The 19,207-nt window shown below is 37.3% G+C and overlaps 2 protein-coding genes across 7 annotated transcripts in view; both read right to left on the reverse strand.

Annotated features, from left to right (window-relative positions):
- Positions 1-7,151, reverse strand: part of C8H1orf146 (chromosome 8 C1orf146 homolog) — an 8,995-nt gene extending 1,844 nt beyond the window's left edge. Inside the window, exons 1-4 of the mRNA XM_054834382.1 lie at positions 7,036-7,151; positions 6,041-6,167; positions 3,999-4,092; positions 2,700-2,868 (exon numbers count right to left, since the gene is read on the reverse strand). Of these exons, the coding sequence (XP_054690357.1) occupies positions 2,700-2,868; positions 3,999-4,092; positions 6,041-6,109 (332 nt within the window). The 5' untranslated portion in view covers positions 6,110-6,167; positions 7,036-7,151. The remainder of the gene's footprint in view (positions 1-2,699; positions 2,869-3,998; positions 4,093-6,040; positions 6,168-7,035) is intronic.
- Positions 7,152-10,191: 3,040 nt separating this feature from the next.
- Positions 10,192-19,207, reverse strand: part of BTBD8 (BTB domain containing 8) — a 45,045-nt gene continuing 36,029 nt past the window's right edge. For all 6 annotated transcript variants that reach the window (XM_054834370.1, XM_054834368.1, XM_054834369.1 and 3 more), the window contains one exon: positions 10,192-18,298. In XM_054834370.1, coding sequence (XP_054690345.1) covers positions 17,829-18,298 — 470 coding nt within the window. In that variant the 3' untranslated portion in view covers positions 10,192-17,828. The remainder of the gene's footprint in view (positions 18,299-19,207) is intronic.

Genomic DNA, 19,207 nt, shown 5'->3' on the forward strand with positions numbered 1-19,207 from the left:
GCCTTCACGAGTACATGCTTTTATCTTTAAAGGCAACTGGAGAGTTCATGCTGTTGGTACAGCCATCTGTCCCATTTCTGTACCACTTGTTCGGGTGGGATCTGGAAGGGCTCATTTCTGTTTCTAGGGCTCCTTGACAATCAATCAGCTCTTAAGCATGTATACATTTACAGAGAACTAAACCCTCTTCTGCTATATTGTTGAAGACTGTCCGTTCTCAGCACCAGTAGAAAAATGTTGGGGTTTTTTTTTAATGGCTTTGAAAGAACACAGGAGACACTGTGCTAAAAATACTTCAGAATTTGAACTAAATCTTTGTAGTGTACTATCTAAATATAGCAATCTGTATGTCAGATGCAATTAAGATAATGGGATAATTCTGCTAAGAATTTCATGTGAAGACTTATTCATTCAAATAATTTAACCTAAAATTAATTCTCTTTCTATAAATAGTGTTATTCATATGCATTCATTCTTGTAAATAGAATCTGAAGATGTAAAATACTAGCATCAGTTGTCATTCAGAGCAGTCAGGGAAGAGCAAGAGATCAAAGCCTGGGCAAGCACAGAGCCTCTCCTTGAGACTTGGCTCTTACTTGTGCTGTAACAATGACGACAGTTAGCATTGCTGTCCTTTTCTGTTGTAGAGCTAAAACATGATAGGGACTTAACAACAAAGGATGAGGAATTTTCAGTAATCAAAAATTTAATCCAAAGTGCCCAGCTGCTCAATCGTATACTCCCCTCTGACCTCCCCTTGTGACTACCACCTGTTCTGCCTCTCAATCTGTTTGATGACTTGGACTCATTCACATTAAGACCCATGCTGCTTAGATACCTGATCTGAACTTGGCTGCCCATTCTTCTAATTAGCAAATTTAAATGTTATAGGCAGCATCCTTCCCTAAGAGTAGGCGCTCAAGTCACTGTTGAGTTTTGCTAAAATCTGATGCAGAAACTATGGTTTGATTTACACGTAGGGAAATAGATGCAACTTTGCTAATACTAGCAATGGGCTAAGCAAAGCATGAATGAATAAAGCGCAACAAAGAAACAATTATGTGTACTTACCTAAATCCACAAAAATCCATTTCTATCAGTAGTTTTGCTTCCAATTACAGCAGGTCTAAATTTAGTTTGTATCCTATTAATTTGATCAATGGGCAGAATCCTGGCCATTAGAACACCAGGCTGGTCTTTGCCCCAAGTTGTTTAAAAATTAACATATGGATTTACTGAGGATATTAGTGGAATGCTCACTTGAGCTGCGACGATAAAGATTGCTTTTCTCCCCCTTGCCCCATGATATACACAACCCTACATAAAGCGTTCATGGTGTTGAACAACAATCCTATAATGTTTTTATTAATAACAAAAAAAATAATCCTCTCCAATTGCAACAAAACTGCAGAATGGCAGAAAGAAACAGTAATACAGGAAGACGTGAAAATATCAGGGGACTGTTTTTTAACAAATCCAACAGGTGACTTGTAGTTTGAGAGAATATGACACGAGTTTCAACCCCAACAATGCAAAAGCTCAGTCAGTGATTTACATATGATAGCAGAACTCTAAGCTGTCAGGTAATATCAAAGCACATGCATCTGCAATATAATTGTGCCTTGTCAACATCAATTTGGTATGGCCTGCAATGACAAAACTATTATTTTAATAAAATTACTGCCTTGCCAAATGGAATATAGTTTCAACACATCACATTTGTTTGTGATCAGCACGTGCACAAAATCTGTTGTACATAAGCATAAAGTAGATTGAGAATTAGCATTGCCATCAGCTGAATAATGTGTTCTTGCTGAATGGTGGCAGAGCTTTCAAGACCTCTCATGAAAATTTATGGAATTTTCACAAAGGGGTAATAGATTTCCTACATTTCATCCCATACACTCTGCTACTCATCAGCATCTGGCAGTGTGCCTAGGATTTAACGAAACTGGTGCTAGTTTCAAGGAGGTAAAGATCAAAGACCCCATTAGAATAGTCACTTCTTTGATGTCAAGAGTGAAAATCAACTGCTGTTAGGACCACCATACCTACCAGAAAATAGTTTTGACTACAAGTATAGAGCACAATCTGATAACTGTTGCCAGCAGGTGTGTACTGAAACATGCAAGTTTTCAGGCTTCATTAGAAATCACAAATAAAGTTTTAACCAAACTGGTTTTAATGTCCAGTTTTATACTTCTGGTGTAAAATAACATTGATTATTTCAGTTGTTCTAGCTCTGTATAATAGACACTGTTCCAAGTAAACAGATTTGAAAGGCTGATAAAGAATCTGCACTTTACAATACAGCCTTTTCTCATGAAGGAAACTTGCCTGGTCTGTTTTGAAGATAACCATGAAAAGATACTGACAGAGCTTGAAAATTGCCTAATTTCCCAGTTCAAGAGAAAACTTTAAAAAGAATTATATTACATAGCCCTAAAGTGATTGAAAGGCATATTATTTGCTATGTTTTGAGGAATGTCCCCTTTTGTTACCTATGACACGTCAGATTGATTCACTTAGTATTTTTAATCTGCCATTAATAAACATATGCTTTAAATAATTTTCCAGTTCATTAGCAAATTAAAATTCATATTCTTGAAAATAATTCCTAAAATAACATTCCTGAATCTAGGACTGCTACTTCATTTCCTCCTAGCAATAAAATTTTTGTTTTTATGTGGAAATCATACCTTCTCTGAATCCTGAAGATGACATTCCATTCTTCTGGTCCATGAAGAGCAGCTGACAAAACCAAAAAACTGTTCCGATGAATGCTTATGAACTTCTGAATTCTTTTGAAAAACTGTTCTTCCCCTGTCATAAGCAAATCTTGAGTGTCTGCCAGTATAAATGCAATACCTATTGAAGAAATTGATATAAATGTATATGTCACAGCAGTAACATGATTAAGTTCTCACCACAAACCAGGAAGCAGAATTCTTAATTCGAACATTTAAAAGGTGATGGAACAAAACACATGAATGAATTTACACATCTTGACAGTGAAATGCAATCACAAGGTTTGGCCAGTGATGACTAGTTTTTTTTAGATAAAAGTACAAAAAACTCAGAGGTTATTTTCAACCATAACATCAAAAACCCCCGACTGTTCAATCCACTCAAAGTAGAGACATGTGAATGCCTTTGAAAGCACATGCTTGAGGAACAAGCAACTGCTATGATGAAATGAATTTAGGGCAAATGCAAAGACTGATTGAAGAGCTCAGTAAGTCCTGTTTCTAAATCAGATAAACACTCCTGTAACATCTTAAAGTAAGCTAAACTGTCGACCATGAAAAATGAAATTATAATGCCTTCAACTAAGTTATTCTGAAAGGGAAGGTTAAGAAGGCTGAAGTTCAGGAGGCCTAACAACCGAGGATACAAAAGACTAGACCAATGTGTGCCTTGTTAATCCTTATAGTTCACGGAAGTTTCAGCTTAAGGATCTACCCTACCTGTCTAAAGCATCTTCTGCTCTAAAAAGGAAGGCTAGATAATTCATGTTTGCAGTTTCAGTGACTTCCTAATCAAAGCTGCTCAAAGAATCCTTTCCCTAACTCCTCTGCTATCACTAGGTCTGCAAACTCAACTTGGAAGATGAAAGCCAAGGGTCTCTGTTTCACTCTTGTGTTTACAGCCATGAACACTGAAAAAAATCTTAATGGCTGTCTTACATGTTAGTGGCACTCAACGTGTTTGCTCAGTTATAACAAGAATTTACTAAACAGTTCAGCTGATGATCACCAAATCTAAAGTAGCTGTTCTACAATACATCCAAACCCAGTAAAAACCAATGGAAGTGGTACATCCTCAAAGTTCTCTGCTGCATTCTCTGATTTATAAGCAATCACAGCATAGCTCCTTCCACTGTTGCACAACCTTCCCACAAGGCAGCTTTTATTCAGTTTAGTGTAGCCTACAACAGGGCCTGATCTTGTACCTCCTTAGAGCTTGACTTTAAAAACATAAATTTCAAAGTACTGTACCAGAAAGAGAAAAAATCACGGATCCAGTTTCCACCGATTCTGAATATCGAACTCTGTGTTGTTGCCTCTGTAGAACTGTAGAAATTTCATGATTCTAAATAAATTTTAAAAAGTTATTTTAAAAATATGTTTTCAGCCAAGAAGTTAGATAGAAATATTCTTAAAGCATTGTCTGAACCATTTTAGATAGACCTTTAGCATCATTGTTTGAAAAAATGTTTTTATTCCAATTACAATAAAAAAGTAGTAAAATGTTAATTAAACTTTTTCAGTTAATGAAATTTTGAAATATTTACATTGGAAGTTACCAAATATTGAATGACAATTTTGTATGCATACATTCAGTTTGCCACAGGAAACTTTTGCATAATACATAAAGAAGCCCAGACATTTTACAGTCTGTTTTTGTAAGATGTGCTAAAGGAAGATTTGCAGAAGTGAAGAACATACAGTAGTGTGTTTCTATGACTCCAGTTAATTAGACTGCATTATTTTCACAGATGTCAGCATTTCATTTGGAAGATAGTTCAGAAAATCTGTATGGGACATGATATTCTTTAAAGCTTTTTGACAGAATGCAATCCTCTCAGGAAAACTAGACCATAGCACTATGCAATATATCATCTACAGAATGGAGTGGGTTTGGATATATGTTTCAGCCAGCAAAAAGCAATTCTGCAGTATGTTCCACAGAAGCTGCTCAAACACACACATTTTAAAGATTAAAATCACTGAATCCTTTTTAGCTAATAACACGTTCTTTAACCTACACATTTAAAACGTAGGCAGCTTGCCTATATAGGCAAGTGTCATGATCTAGTGGAAAAGTACAAAATAAAGTCAGGATAGAAAGTGAACCCTGAAGGAGACAGTAACCAGAAATGTTACGCTTTCAATTGGTCTGGAAAGGGAACACCCAATGACTGCTGCTTATGAGGTACAACTACAGTTTTGGAAAGCCACTGCTGACAGTGAATTATTTCATACACAAATATAAATAATATCTATAAGAAAAGGATAGCTGCACAGGGAAAAGAGAAAGCTCATAACCAAAACTGATACAAAGCAACGCCTTTGTAAAAGAAAAGCCATCTTAGATTTGTATTCAGCTATTTCCCAACCTTTGCTCACTGGGAGCCCTTACCAACAGCAGTAGTTTTGAGTAGAGCTGGGGTTTTTATTAATAGGAGTTATGCTGGTATAGCTGATGGATCCTTGCCCTCTGATACCTCTCACCATATAATGGATTAAGTTATTCTTGAAGCAGTTCCCAAACTGGAACAGCTTACAGGCTGTCATTTGCAGGCAAATAAGAACAGGCTTTAAACTGAGGTGATTCAGGAATCACTTCAACACTGTTCACCCATTTATACAGCAGAGATGGGGTGATAACCTTGTCAGCCAAGCTAGCATAAGATATCCTTGCTTGTGAATCAAAGCCCTCCTGCCTCTGAATTCTCTCCAGTTGGCATGAAATTGGTCTCAGCTGCAGGAACTCATTACCAGCTCCTTGACATACCCTTTCACTTTACTGAGGCACACAGTCCAGGCTTCTGATATTAACAAATATAAATATACATCAATATCTGTAAGACTTACTATTTTAAACCAAATTGCATACTTACTGAGTAATAAACTACCCCAATGTTGATACTGTATAGTAGAAAATAAAATGTTTAGGGAGAAATGCAGAATATTAAAAACATTTCTGATGGAATTATTCATAGTGCTAACTGAAAGCAGCACCAGTGCAGTGCAAAAATCATGAGTCAGGAGGACAATCCTAAAGCAGTATAACTCAGAATAGCAAGTGGCAAGAATACTAAATAGGTACAGAAGTAGCTAGGAGAAAAAACACACACACACACAAAAAGAACCAGTACTATAGTAGAAACAACTTCAGAATAATGCCACTGTTTTATCCTCAAAAAACCAATATTCATTGACATTGCATAAAATATTCCCACATATAGAATATAGAAAACGCTTCTTTCAGTGTTTCTTAGTGAGTCATATGCTGCTCTTGACAAGTGGTATTGTACCTGCAGAGCTGTACTCATAATAACTGTTGTTATCCATCTTGACTGTTCCTGCCCTCCACTTTCTGTCATTTTTTTCAAGGGTTTAATGGTTCTGCAGTGAAATCTCAGCTACCACCTTCTGAAAAGCCTGGAAAAAGAAATATAACAAATATTACCTACCAATTAAAGATGTGACATGTTTAAGGCATATGGATCCATTAAAGATCTGATTAAAAACCAGGGCACTACCCAATTCTCCAAAACGCTTGCAGAGGCCCACTACCACTGAACTAATTTAAGATGGCAATTAGATACCTAAATGGCTTTAAAAAGCTTCATCTGAGAGAGCTTCCTCTGTAAGGCATAACAAGGAAAGCAGCATGAGTAAATGGCTTCAGAAAAACATTCCTAAAAGCACTTTTAAAAAACTGCTAAGGAACATTTGCCCTATTTTCAAAAGGCACGTTTGTCACCATACACCATTTACACTGAGGTACTTTTGGGAAGACTGCCCTGGGCCTCCTGCCCAGCCTGGAGTAGCCCACCATGCTGCAGGCCTGCGCACCAGCTCTTTTCACGTACGTTTGCATTTCACTCTTCTGAAAATATTCCTGGATATCCAGCTTGGCAGGCGTTTCTATTTCAGTAAGGCTCGTGTGGTGCAGCTGGGGACACTGAAGGTCCCTGCCAAGAGCAGCCTGGAGGCCGGGCCGGGCCGGGCCTCACATCCCTGGGGCACCTGCCTGGGGCCCGGTAGCACTGCGTGCCGGGTCGGGGAAGCCGCTTTCCACGAAACCTTTGTGCCAGTCGGTTCCCAATGTACGTTTTAATCGGGCCTCGCCTCATTTTAAAAACCCGGTAAGGCGCTAAAAGGAAACTCCCGTGGCCCTGCGGGGCCGGCCGCAAGGTGGGGCAGCGGGAGCCCTTGGCGGAGGGCGGAAAGCAGAGACACCTTTCCCCCCCCCCCCCCCCCCGCGCTTACACGGCCTCGGGCAGATCGTGCCGTGCCACCTCACCTCGCTGCCGGTGCCGCGGTGTCTCTCAGACTGGCAGCTGGGCGCGGAGCCCTCTGGTATCAAGTGGTCTCCCAGAGCATGGAGCGGGTCCGTCCTCGGCAGGGCCTGTGGCCGGGCCTCTCCGGGGGCCCTGTCTCCTCCCGCGACCCTCAGGAGGAACCGCGGCTGCTCCTGACCGGGGATGTGTGGCGGCTGAGACCAACCTTGCCTCACAGGTCTGAGGAATTAAGAGATGACAAACAAAATCTCCTAACAGCCAAATGAAGAGTATATAACTTAGTGCTCAGAAAGTAACCCAGGCCTTGGTGGGAGGTGAGGAAGCACCAAAGCTGGTTGCTATTCCTCCGGCCCGCTTGGCTCCTCTCTGCCGCTCTGCAGCGTACAGGGACTGGCTTCTGCTGGGGCGCTGTTAAAAGCCCTGCCATCTTGTTAGTGTGCCCATAAACCTCTTCCAGAACCTTGGTGTTGGCCTGAGGAGACTGCTGCTGTACAAGTATAGTTTGTGTGACATTTTTAGATAATAAAAAACGACTGAAAGGATAAAAATGCGGAAGGACACCAGGCAGAATAAGTGGGTGTAATAAACAATGATAGTAATAAGTCTACTTTTGCACAGGAAAAAATCCTGAGGGAATGTTTAAAATGAACAGCTAATTCTGCAGCTGTTTCTGGGGCAGAATATTCCAAATTATTTTCTATGATACTCTAAATATAGAAGTTACACAGTACAAAAATGTGAAAGCAAGAAGCAGCACCACTTTCAGTAAAAGAGAAATAATTGAGAATGTTGGAGCTTTTTTCATCATATAAGAGGAAACAGTGCTTCTTTTATATGATAAAGAAGAGCTGGAGTGCAGGGTCATTAAAAATACTGAAAAAGAGCATTGATTTCCTGCTCTGCTCTTCACCCAGTATGTGAATGTAGACTCATGCCTATCTACTGAAACGGGTATTTTGACTGAAAATCTGAGATTGTAGTAAAAGTTTTTCCTTTTTAAACTCTTTTTAGAGCATTTTAAAAATAGAAGAAAGTGACCTCATTTATGTGTTAAAAATGATACATTTAAATAGCAAATTGTCTGGCTTGCTTAGAAAGAATTAGACATCTTAGTGATTTAAAAATGACTCTTCTTTTTGTTTCAGATAAAAAAGAAGTGGATTCATATCTGATTTCCTACTTCTGTTGGTCAAATGCACCCAAGTTACAGTTACCCCCTCACTGCAAGGGTGTGGAAATGTCATGCTACTTTTGATGGTAAGTCAAATATTTCTAATACTGATTTTTTCAGTTTCTGTGGAGTGTAAATGTGAAAGCAAATGAAAAGAAAATAACAGATGTATGACGTATCCTGACTGCTGTGTGCTGGAGATCTGAGGCAGGACCAACAAACTGTGAAGCTGTTTCCTGTAACACAGTGGAGCCATGTGCTCTGACTGCATACAAAAACCAGGGAGTTAAGAACATCAGGAATTACTTAAAAATACAATTATAAAATAATAAGGCAGTTTTATGATGAGGATTGATGATCCTGCTGACATGAAGTTTGAATTCATGCACACTATGAATGAATTTGTTTTTCAGTACTAGAGAAATCCCAGGGGTGAAGATACAACTAGTTTGTTGTAGTGGTTATACTTGATTTATAACACTATAGTATCTCTGAATTAATATTTTGGAATATGTCTAATATGTATATGCATTAATTGAATTAAAACAATTCAGATGGAGAAAAAGTAATAGAAGAGAATAGAATGAAATAAAAAACCAATTCAGTATAAATATCTTTAACAGGTGAGTAGATTTTTGTTTCCTTCAGTGTAATACTGTAAGAAATGTACGGTACATAAAAGGATAAATTATTATATAACAAAAATTACAGAGAAATTTAAACACTGGACTTAGGCTGCTGGGATACCAGCAAATGCCTTTTTCCCCTATAGCCATTTATCGTACATGAAATTGGACATCCCCACCTCAAAATAGCCACTCGAGAGGCGTCAAAGTACGATGATGGATAAGTGCGGGACAATGAGAAACCCCAAAACCTTAACAGAAACTGCTTACTGTCAGTATTTTGACTCCAGTTGTTATATTTTAACTTGTGTAAAATCTGTGCATCTTAATTTCAGTTGGCAAAAAGTTATACTGGAAACTTAACAGAATATATTTTTGCCTGTCATTACATTTGACAATAGTTCACGTTTAAAATAAAAATAAGACTCTTTCTGAGTTAGAAAGTTCTGAGGGGAATGGACCCCACTGCCTCCTGTGTGAGAGCCACCCCGGCCTAACACTCAAGTTCTGGTAGTAGGTTGTTTTGCAATGCCAGCTGAGTCTGAATCTCAATATATGACTTGGCTTTCTCTTTTTATGAGCCTGATGTCAGAAGGGTAATTAAATAGAGCTTGGACTTGAAAATAGTTTTTCTAGACTGCATATTCTTCAGGGCATTCTTCTCCCCAGTAGTTTCCCTTCCAAAAAGTGACTTTGAGGGATCCTATGCTACCTGATATTATGAGCTAAATTTATTTTACTTAAATAGTAAGCAGTTATCTCTGCTGTGGCAGTTGCTGACATTTTGCCTAGTCTTAGCTTTCAGCTTGAGCTCAAAAGCATTCCTTTTCCACATACCTACATGGTGCATTTCACATGCAGGTGAAGCTGCAAGAGAAAGAATAGGGCCGTGTCTGGCAGCACATCATATAACTCCTGGGAGCAGAGCAGAGAACCCCTTTTAGGCAGGAATAGAAGAATCTTGGGATTAGAGTTCCCATATGAAGAAGATAATGACTTAAGCCTTTGGATGAGTAACTAATTTATGACAAGGCAGCTTTCATCAAGTTAGCATTTCTCTGTGCTGTCCTGGGCCATATCCCTCATGTTCTAAATCAGCACCATTTTTTGCTTTTATAGAGCAGTTGCACAGATACTCATCTTCCTTCTCTATAGAGAAGGAATATATTTATATGAGAACTGTCTCGTTCTCTGATGACATAATCCAAGAAAAAGTATTTTTTCCTATTAGAGAAGAAAAGGGAGTGAAGGTCCACTAAACAGATAGAAGAGGAAAGTAACACATTTTTTCCAGTGTACAGATCACAAATAAAAATAGATTGCAACAGTGCACAAGTTCAATGAATTACAATGACTCAGCATTTAAGTTACACATAGGATTTATTATTTTCTGTCATACAGAAATCAACTAAGAATCTTGAATATGTAGCATGGGGAAGAAAGGTTGTGGGACTATGCAACCATACAGAGATTCTGGAAACAGAAGACCATGTTCACAAGGAGTCTTTTGGAAATATGGTTACTTAGGCCCCAGCTAGTTATCTAGGTTTGAAAAGCAAGCAGGTGGAAAACATGCAAGCATTCAGTTTGAGGGCTTAACACACCCCTTCACCCTCCCAAAGACTCAGTGTCAAAATATTCTAGGACCACAAAGCCATGAACTACAGGTAGTGACTCAAACATTTCTCCAAATGCATCCCATTATACATATATAGGATTAATCTTGATTATTAGAACATGATAATCCAGAAAATAAGGATTGACGTTTCCTTCTCTACCACAAAGATACAGGAGGACATTTTGTTACAGGTAGGAAGTTTGACTTACAGGTGGGTCTCATGTTCATGGACATGAAAATTACCTCGTTCTATGAAGGTAACAAGTTTTTACACTACACTGAATCTGGCATGTACATATGGTTTGTCCTGTTTATACTGATCTTAAGCACATTGATATAATCCTACTGAGAGGCAGGATGCCGTGCCACACTAAAAGAGGGTTATAAAAAAAAAGAAGTGAAGAACTAAAATTATTTAATTAAACACAAGTGTAAGAAAATCACACAAATGACTAAACAAGGATTGCATAAATGAGGCTGCTGTAGATTTAAGTCATTTGGGGAGATCAGTCTCAAAACTGGCTTATACAGTTAGAAAGTTACATGAGCCAAAATTTTTACTTGGGTTACCAATCTTTCTGTTCAGACACTTAAAAAATATCCCTATTTTTATAAACGTGGATCTGATACCACTCATGCTAATTTCAGTGGGAGCTGAGAAGAAGTCAGAGTCAGTTGCATGCAGAAATATAAAACCTGATAGACTAGCTGGGTAATTGGGGTCAGTCCCCAAATTTGTACATGTGAGCATCTGTTCAGGTTCACCAGAATATGCACTCACTCTAATCCAATTAATAGTCATCTTCCGTTAACGTACAAAACCTATTTTGACCATCAATGTCCTTGTTAAATATATCTGGCTACTGAGATACCATCAACCCCCCCCCCCAAATACTGAGGCTTCAGTTATTGAAGATCTGATCAGTATTCGTATTTTACAGTGCAATAGCAAAAGATCTTCTGTTGCATGTAATGCAAAAATTTTTATTTCTTAGGACTTTGATTTCTCTAATGGAACAGTCTTCTGAGCTGGGAACTTCAGCAATAAATCAAGGAGAGCAGGGAAGCAACTTAATGGAATTCCATTATTAATTATTTCATACTTTAACCACGTCCAGATGGTTCATCAAGATTAGAACCTCATTAAGTTGAGTACCATATAAAAACACAAGTATGCACAGCGCCTGCCCCCAGTGCCAGCTCCATTACCCTTTCTGAAAAGTGAGTGTTAACCTGAAAGCCAATCTGCAAATGTTTAAGTGGATTCGCTCCCATGTTTGCAGAACTATGCCCTAACTGACTAAACAGTATAGACTCGAAAGCAAAGTATAAAAGGAAGGTCAAATGCAAGAAATAAACAGATGTGTCTGCATGCATGCACTGTAGAGCTTCTGCAGTTATTAGTTACCAAAGGTGAAGAAAAAAAAAAACACAAAAAAAATCAAACCCAGTATTTTTCACCAATTGATATCCACTTTTTATATAAATCACTTTGTTACAGGTTGTTTCCTTAAATCTATGTAGTAGTTGTCAATAGGAAGCTTGGTTTTAAATTAGCCAAAGAATAGGTTGGAGCTGCAATTTGTCCAAAATTGAATGCATTAGAGCTTCATGTTCAAAAATAGTATATATAACCTATGTTCAAGAGGGAAAGCTTTAAACCAGTAGGGATTTTCTGCACGAGATGAAAGCTTCCAATTATATTACATTTCAAATCTAAAAGCCCATTTCCATGGAATCATCAGTTGTAACAAAGCTGCTACTTCTCATTCTATCTTTTGTCCTCAGTTCCTGTCTAGTCCTGGCAAGAATGTCATCTCTCAATGTACAAATGTTAAATCACCCTAGTCATGAAATATTAACAGAATGCATACAATTATGACTCCTAAATTGAAGTCTTTCTAGCTGCAATTTGTCACATATACAATTGTACAATGTTATTAGTAGAGTAAAACTAGAAAACTATGAAATAGATATATTGGAAAAATAGCATTTCTAGTACATGCATTTAATATAGGTAAGCCCTGAACCTGCTTCAGCTGAGGTCAACAGGAGTTTTTCCTTTGACGTTAGTGGAAGCAAAATAATGACTTCTTAAATGTCTTGGTTCTGAGCAAAAGATCAACAACATAATAGCATTTCTTAATTCCTTCATGCAAAAGTTTAGATTTTCTGGAGCAAAGTAGAATGAGCATGCTACTAATTCTTTTCCAGATGGCAATAATATATATTCAAAGTTTTAAAACAGTCTCCTACAATCTGTACCTAGAACAGGCACGTTAATTTTTTTTTTTTTTTTTTTTTTTTTTTTTACATATTCGCTGAAGGAAACTGAGATAGACAATACTAGGGGAACAGGTCCTATGGATAGTCTTTGTGTGAGAAACATGGGAAGTTGTCTTGCCCACTAGTTCCTCCAAAATAATAATAAAATTTGCAGACTCAAAAATTCAGTATAATTTTGAAATAATTTAAAGCCTTAAAAAGTCAAGTGTGGAATAAGATTATTAAACATGTAGAGTTCAGTCACATATCATCCAGAACTTAAATATATTGCAAGCAAGTTGTATTTCTTGTACTTCATTACTAATCTTTTCCAACAATACCCAAAGTAGTTTTAATACAATGAAAATATTTTTATCTCAAATAACTATTTCCTGTGAGCACCATGTTCCTGTCTGCTGACTTTACTACCATTTTACATGCTATGAACCTTGATATGGCCCTAGCAACCTGATCTAACTTTGAAGTTACCCCTGCTTTGAGCAGGAGGTTGGACTAGAGATCTTTGGAGGTCCCTTCAAGCCTGTGGGTTTTTGTAGTTCTATGATTTTTCTGCAATTTTTCTGTAATTCTATGATTCTACAGCAAGTTTTTCTAAGAGAAAAAATGATGACTATATGGAATGTCATTTCCACTACCCCTACTACAAAAGCAGACGTTTGTTTTATGCTCTTATCTGGTCATTTGTGATAGCAGCCCAGACTGCCTGCTGATCTCGTTGCATGCATACTTACCACTCCTGATACTCATTTAGGTCCCAGTCTCATTTCTTTTGCTATGCTATATAAATATGGTATAATCTCATACCTTTAAAAAATAAAATATACTATACTATTAACTGATGTTCTTTTCTAACTGTTGCCTTTCTCTTAATGGTTAAGCTCAGTTTCCTTCCTGCAATTCTGCCATACTGTACCAAACTGGCATCTGCCTGCCTTTCATTCTGAGGAAGCCGATATCTCATTTTGATCACAGTCCCTAAGAACATGTTCTTAACCAGCCTCAAAACTGCTATTTTTTACTCATCTGTCTTGTGGGACATCTTCAGTGAAGCCAACGTGCAGTTTTCTTTATATCCTGTCATCCTTATTTGACTCCTGTCACCATCTTTGCTTATTTCCTTTGCTTCCATACTTTTTTTTTTGAGCAGATCATTTGGAAGAACCTCCACTTTCCTCAGTTTTCTGTAGAGTTCTAAGTGTTTGGGCCTCCATTTCCTTCTGCAGTATGTCTGTTGGTCATTTATTCCACAAATACTATTTTAGCTAGTGTCTATATGTGAAAAACCGGCAGAGCTGCTTCTCCAGTCCAGACTAGACTAATTTTCCAAGCAAACCCAGTAATTATGCCTATTGACATCATCTTTTGGAGGTCTACCCTATTTTAAATTTAATATATCCATACACGTAAAACATTCTTCCTTATTTTTCACTTTCATAACATGTCATTCAAGGTAGGCAAAACCAGGGTCATTATCTTAAACTCTGATTTCCAAGTCCTCTCCTCTAAATTTCACTGACATTTCACTAAATTTCTTGTTACTGCCTGTAGGATACAGGTAGTATGCCTTTATCCATTCACATAACAATCTCACTTAGGCTGTCAGTATCACCTGTTGACTGCAACACTGTTCTCAGGCTTTGACAAAGCGATTTCACTGCTCTTACTCATTTAAAATACTAGTGCAAAGGTACATTCTTATTATTTTGACTATGATATCTCTTTCTTTACTTTCTTCACTGATGCCCTTTCACCGTTTCATCAGATGTACATACCTTGTCTTTACTTCAGAGGTCATTCAGGACCTCCTAATCACTATTCACTTGGAGCCCACGACACTAGCTTTGTTTGTATATGAAGTTTTCAAACAAACCTCCATCCATTCTCTCATGTTTTGGCGAAGAGGACAATGCAGTGGAAAAAATCACTGTCAGGAGGCACAAGCAGGACTCTGGAGAACTCAAGTGACCGATACTATTAAACAGATAGCTAGCTACCTATTCCTACTTAAAGCTTGAACATCCTCCTGAATAAGGAGGGGCTACTAAACAAGGTCAAACAGGAACAGAGTTTATTCCTGACCAGCCCTGCGTGCCATCTATAGATCCTTACAGCTCCCTCATTATCGAGCCTCCAAATCTCACCCTCTGATTTTCCCTTTTCAGAATGCATACAGAAGGAAAAAAATGACTATTTAAACTGATAGCATGCTGAAACCATTGCTAATCAGCTAGACAAATGTTGATGGATGCTCTCATTGTACTTTTCCATCCATGGTTTTTTTTTTTTTTGTCTTTTGTCTTAACTTGGATTATAACCACTCTGTGGGGAGTCCTTTTTTTTGTTCTGTGTTTGTACAATGTCTAGCCAGTGGGATGCTGGCCTGATTAAGCCTCACACGCACTCTGGTAATGTGAATTAAAAGTGATACTGCTTTCTATTCCTGCTACTTCGACAGAGACCATTTAGCTGTGGGAAGCTGAATTCTATGGCTGTATATGTACCAACTGAACAATACACCAAATCCTAATCACTGGTCTACTGCAAAACTATTAAAGGAATTGCAACAACATTACTGGGGACTTGAAGAGAGAAGCTAATTTAATTTTTATACAACTGGAAAATTAAATGCAAAGAAAAAAGAAGCAAATAATAAAACCCCCTGTACATGATTGTATTTCATATGACAAACATGGAACTTGAGTGCTACTTTTCAGTGTTAGTTTTTCAATACAGTAAGAAGTTAAAAATAAAGCAAAAAAATAGACAAAAGGGACCCTTCTTACACTTTCCGTCACTTGTCCTAATCTTTATCTTCTCCTTTCTATCATTTAGCTTTGCTTAACATGTGAATGCCCACTACCAGAATGTCATCAGTATTTTAAAATAAAGTTTAATCAACTTTAAACAACTTTTAGTCTTTTACACAGAAATTGAGAAGACACCATTCCTCAGACTTCTGTTAGAGCTTCTCCAGAGTTTCATCTTTTACTATGGCTAATACTATAGTTCTTTCATTTATCCAAAATATTATCCACTATTGATAACCTTGTAAACTTGAAGGTAAAAAATAAGTTTTCTTGATGATTTGCACTTCTAAAGGTTCTTCTAACACCCTCAATACGAAGACTGGGGTAAACATGGCATATTACATTTAAAATATTTTGAATTATAATATCCCAGAGTAATTATGCTGCTAAAAGAGCGGGGGTAAGATTTTTATTACGAGACTGAACATCTCCCTTCCATGAGTTTCAAGTCCTTCATTGACATAAAGAAAAAGGAATGCTTTTTTTTTTTTTTTTACTGCCTTGATGTTAAAGAATGAGAGAAAATTTTTCCTCCATATATTTTGGGGAAAATAAAACATCACTTTTACTTCTGTATCAGAATTTCAACAAAGTGCCTTTCTAGATACACTATTTTGCCTCAGAGTTCTTTATTATATCAAGTCCAAAGATAAGACAACTCATAACTTCTTTAGTCATATGCTGGGGCAACTTCGTATTTCCACAGAACTGAGAGTTTCTGACTAAAAACAAAGGAATTAAGTTTCTAAAGATAATTCAAGTGCACTGTTGGAATTGTGCAAAAGCTTGCAAAACTGATCATATTATCAGTGGTTACAGCTAGATTAAGTTGTGCACTTATCTTAAATAGTTTTAACAAAAAAATGTTAGTAGCCTTTTACTGCCATATGGCACTCACTTCTGAAGGCACTTTTGTTAATGACTAAGAGGAGGTAGAATACTTCCTGATTAGACTTTAAGCTGTGTGAAAGACAAGCCCAACTATTTCCGTAATGCGGGTATCTTAGAGGCCCTAACGTTTGCAGGGAAAAACCCCTGTATGTTTCAGGAGGAGTTCTGACTTGATAAGAATTATGAGTAGTTTCTCCCTTCCTCCCCCATCAAATCAGAAGAGACAATAAACAGTCCTATCCATACCCAAATTAATAGCCAAAAGCAGCAGAATGAGCAGTATGGAGAAGTATATCCTATTTCAGTCTTAGTCAGAAGAATGGTTATTATTGACATTTAGTTGCAATGTAAAAGCTACACCAGAGGTATAAATGAAGATGCAAGGATTCCATTACCCCTCCAAAAATGTAGCATCTATGAGAACAAAACCAAATTCCTGAGAATCTTCCTGTGCCTCAGACAGCATCAGAAGGGTGCAAATGTAATGAACTGAAGCCTAAAGGTAATTTTAGTAGACATCAGACTTCTGACGTAACACTGACCAGGAGTGCAGAGTGAGATACACTTTTGGAGACAGCAGACGTACTGTTTCTTAGAACAGACATACTGTTTTTAGAACAGGAGCAGCATTCTATGAACTCCTCTGAATTCATGCACTACGCCATTAAAAACAGTTACTTAAATATGTGCATTTCCAAGAAAGAAACAGTGCTCTTCCTATAGCACAGACCCTCTCAAGTCTTATATTTAAAGGAAAGACAATTTAAAAAATTTATTGGAAACTTCTAAACAAACCAAACCAAAGATACAAAAATCATACCTGGAAGAAACAGATGAAACAAGCCGCTCATATTATAAGGCCCAAGGCAGATTCATATTGAAATGTTTTCTTTGAACATAAGTATATGTTTCCGTTATTTAAAGCAGTGTTGGCACACATCACCTTTTGACACAACCATTCTGAATCTTTATTGTAAAATGAAGTCACCATATAGAGAGCGGAAAAAAAAGGAGGGAAATAGCTCTACGAATTGTGTAGTCATCTTTAAATTCTTGCTCAATGAGAATATTAAATGGCAGAAAGGAAGATAAAAGGGAGGGTGGAAACCAAGATTTTTCTTTCATGTCATCTAATTTTTCTAACAATTCTAGAAAATACATGCTCAAAGTTCATTTTTAGAAAAGACATACATTTAAGTCTTGAAAAATTATTGTACTTGTGATTAAATCTAGATTATAAATTAACATATTTACCTCATTATATCAGAAAGATTGCCTCAAGTATCAAGAATTGCTCGTTCTTGACTGATGCAGTATTTCATTATTGTATGGAAACAACTCATCAAAAATAGATTTGGGGAATGGGTTGGAGTTCAGTTGCAAACATTTGATCACCTTAATGATGGGTTTCCAGTTCAAGAATTGTCCATTCCCCTTGAGGGGACGAACAGTCTTCAGATGAAAAGCTTGCCACTGTAATGCTTGCTGAAGAATCATCAAGTGGAGACATTAGTTCAGTCCACCTACTGAATGTGTCAACTTGTGATGTACCCTGAGGATTCGAACCATCTCGTGCCAGAAACAGTGTCTGATTGATAAGACATTGTGCTAAGTTAAGGTCTTCAGGAACAGAGTTTTTGAAACCTATGTTTGAGTCCTGCTCAGATAACAATTGCCTGAGAAGAGTCCAGTCCTGTTCTGCAAACTGCTGATCTTCAAAATCCACATCTAGAACTGCTGTTTCTGAATCCATCCTCTGCTCAATTGCTTCTCCAACATCCATCTCATATATTGGAGAAAGGGTTTTTGAAGGCCGGTGCTCATACATGCAGGTTTGTCCCATTGTGTCATAATCATCTATGTCTCCTGAAATAATTCACAATACTGTACAATGTAAAAATTGCAGATGATCCTCCCCTCAGGGCTGTGTAGAGCAAAATTTAACTCATTCAAGAAGGACAATCCAACCAGGTTAAAAAAGGGGGGATGGAGGGTTATACAAAATTGACAAAATTTGAGGCATTTATTTCCTATATAAAAAACAAAGTATGATTTATAAATTAAGTTAAAGCAGCAATCACCACTGGTAATTAACAGTAACCTCCATAATTAAGTTTCTGATACAGAAAATGACAATGTAAATATACACTTAATGCACATGAAATTTCTCATTTACTACATAAATTAAATTTAGACCAGGACGTGCATGGAGGGAATTAATAGAGAATGATTACTGAATGGTGACTTAAGCTATGTCAGCTTAGAAGAGAATTAAAAACAAAATAGTATTTCCACAGGCTTTTTTCTACACTGCACATGCAAGGGCAGCTGCAGGCAAGGGCAAGCGAACTTAAAAAAAAAAAAAGTACAACTTTTAACGTCTTCTTGTTTTGTGGTCTGGCTGAACACAGATCATCATCATCATTTCATTACTCTTGAATACACAATAGCTGTAATCAACACTATTGTATATTTTTGATGGTATAAACAGACTGAATTATTGGTATAAAGAAGACAAAACACCAAACAACTAGACAAGTGTTCATCTAGCTACGTGAAACAAGTTAGAACGTCTCTGTATATAAGCATCAGTTCTAAGTATAATCTCTCTTTCAGGAAATAAGCTTTTACTGGTAAAATTTAGAATTTTAGACATCTCATAAGCTCTAAATCAGAGTTCAAACCTGCTCCCACTGATGTATATGGCAAATATTCAGTTATATTCAGTGGGAGAAGGATCCAAATTTGTGTATAATATATAAATAAATAAATTAC

Source organism: Grus americana, chromosome 8, assembly GCF_028858705.1.
Source record: "Grus americana isolate bGruAme1 chromosome 8, bGruAme1.mat, whole genome shotgun sequence".
Lineage (NCBI taxonomy): Eukaryota > Metazoa > Chordata > Aves > Gruiformes > Gruidae > Grus > Grus americana.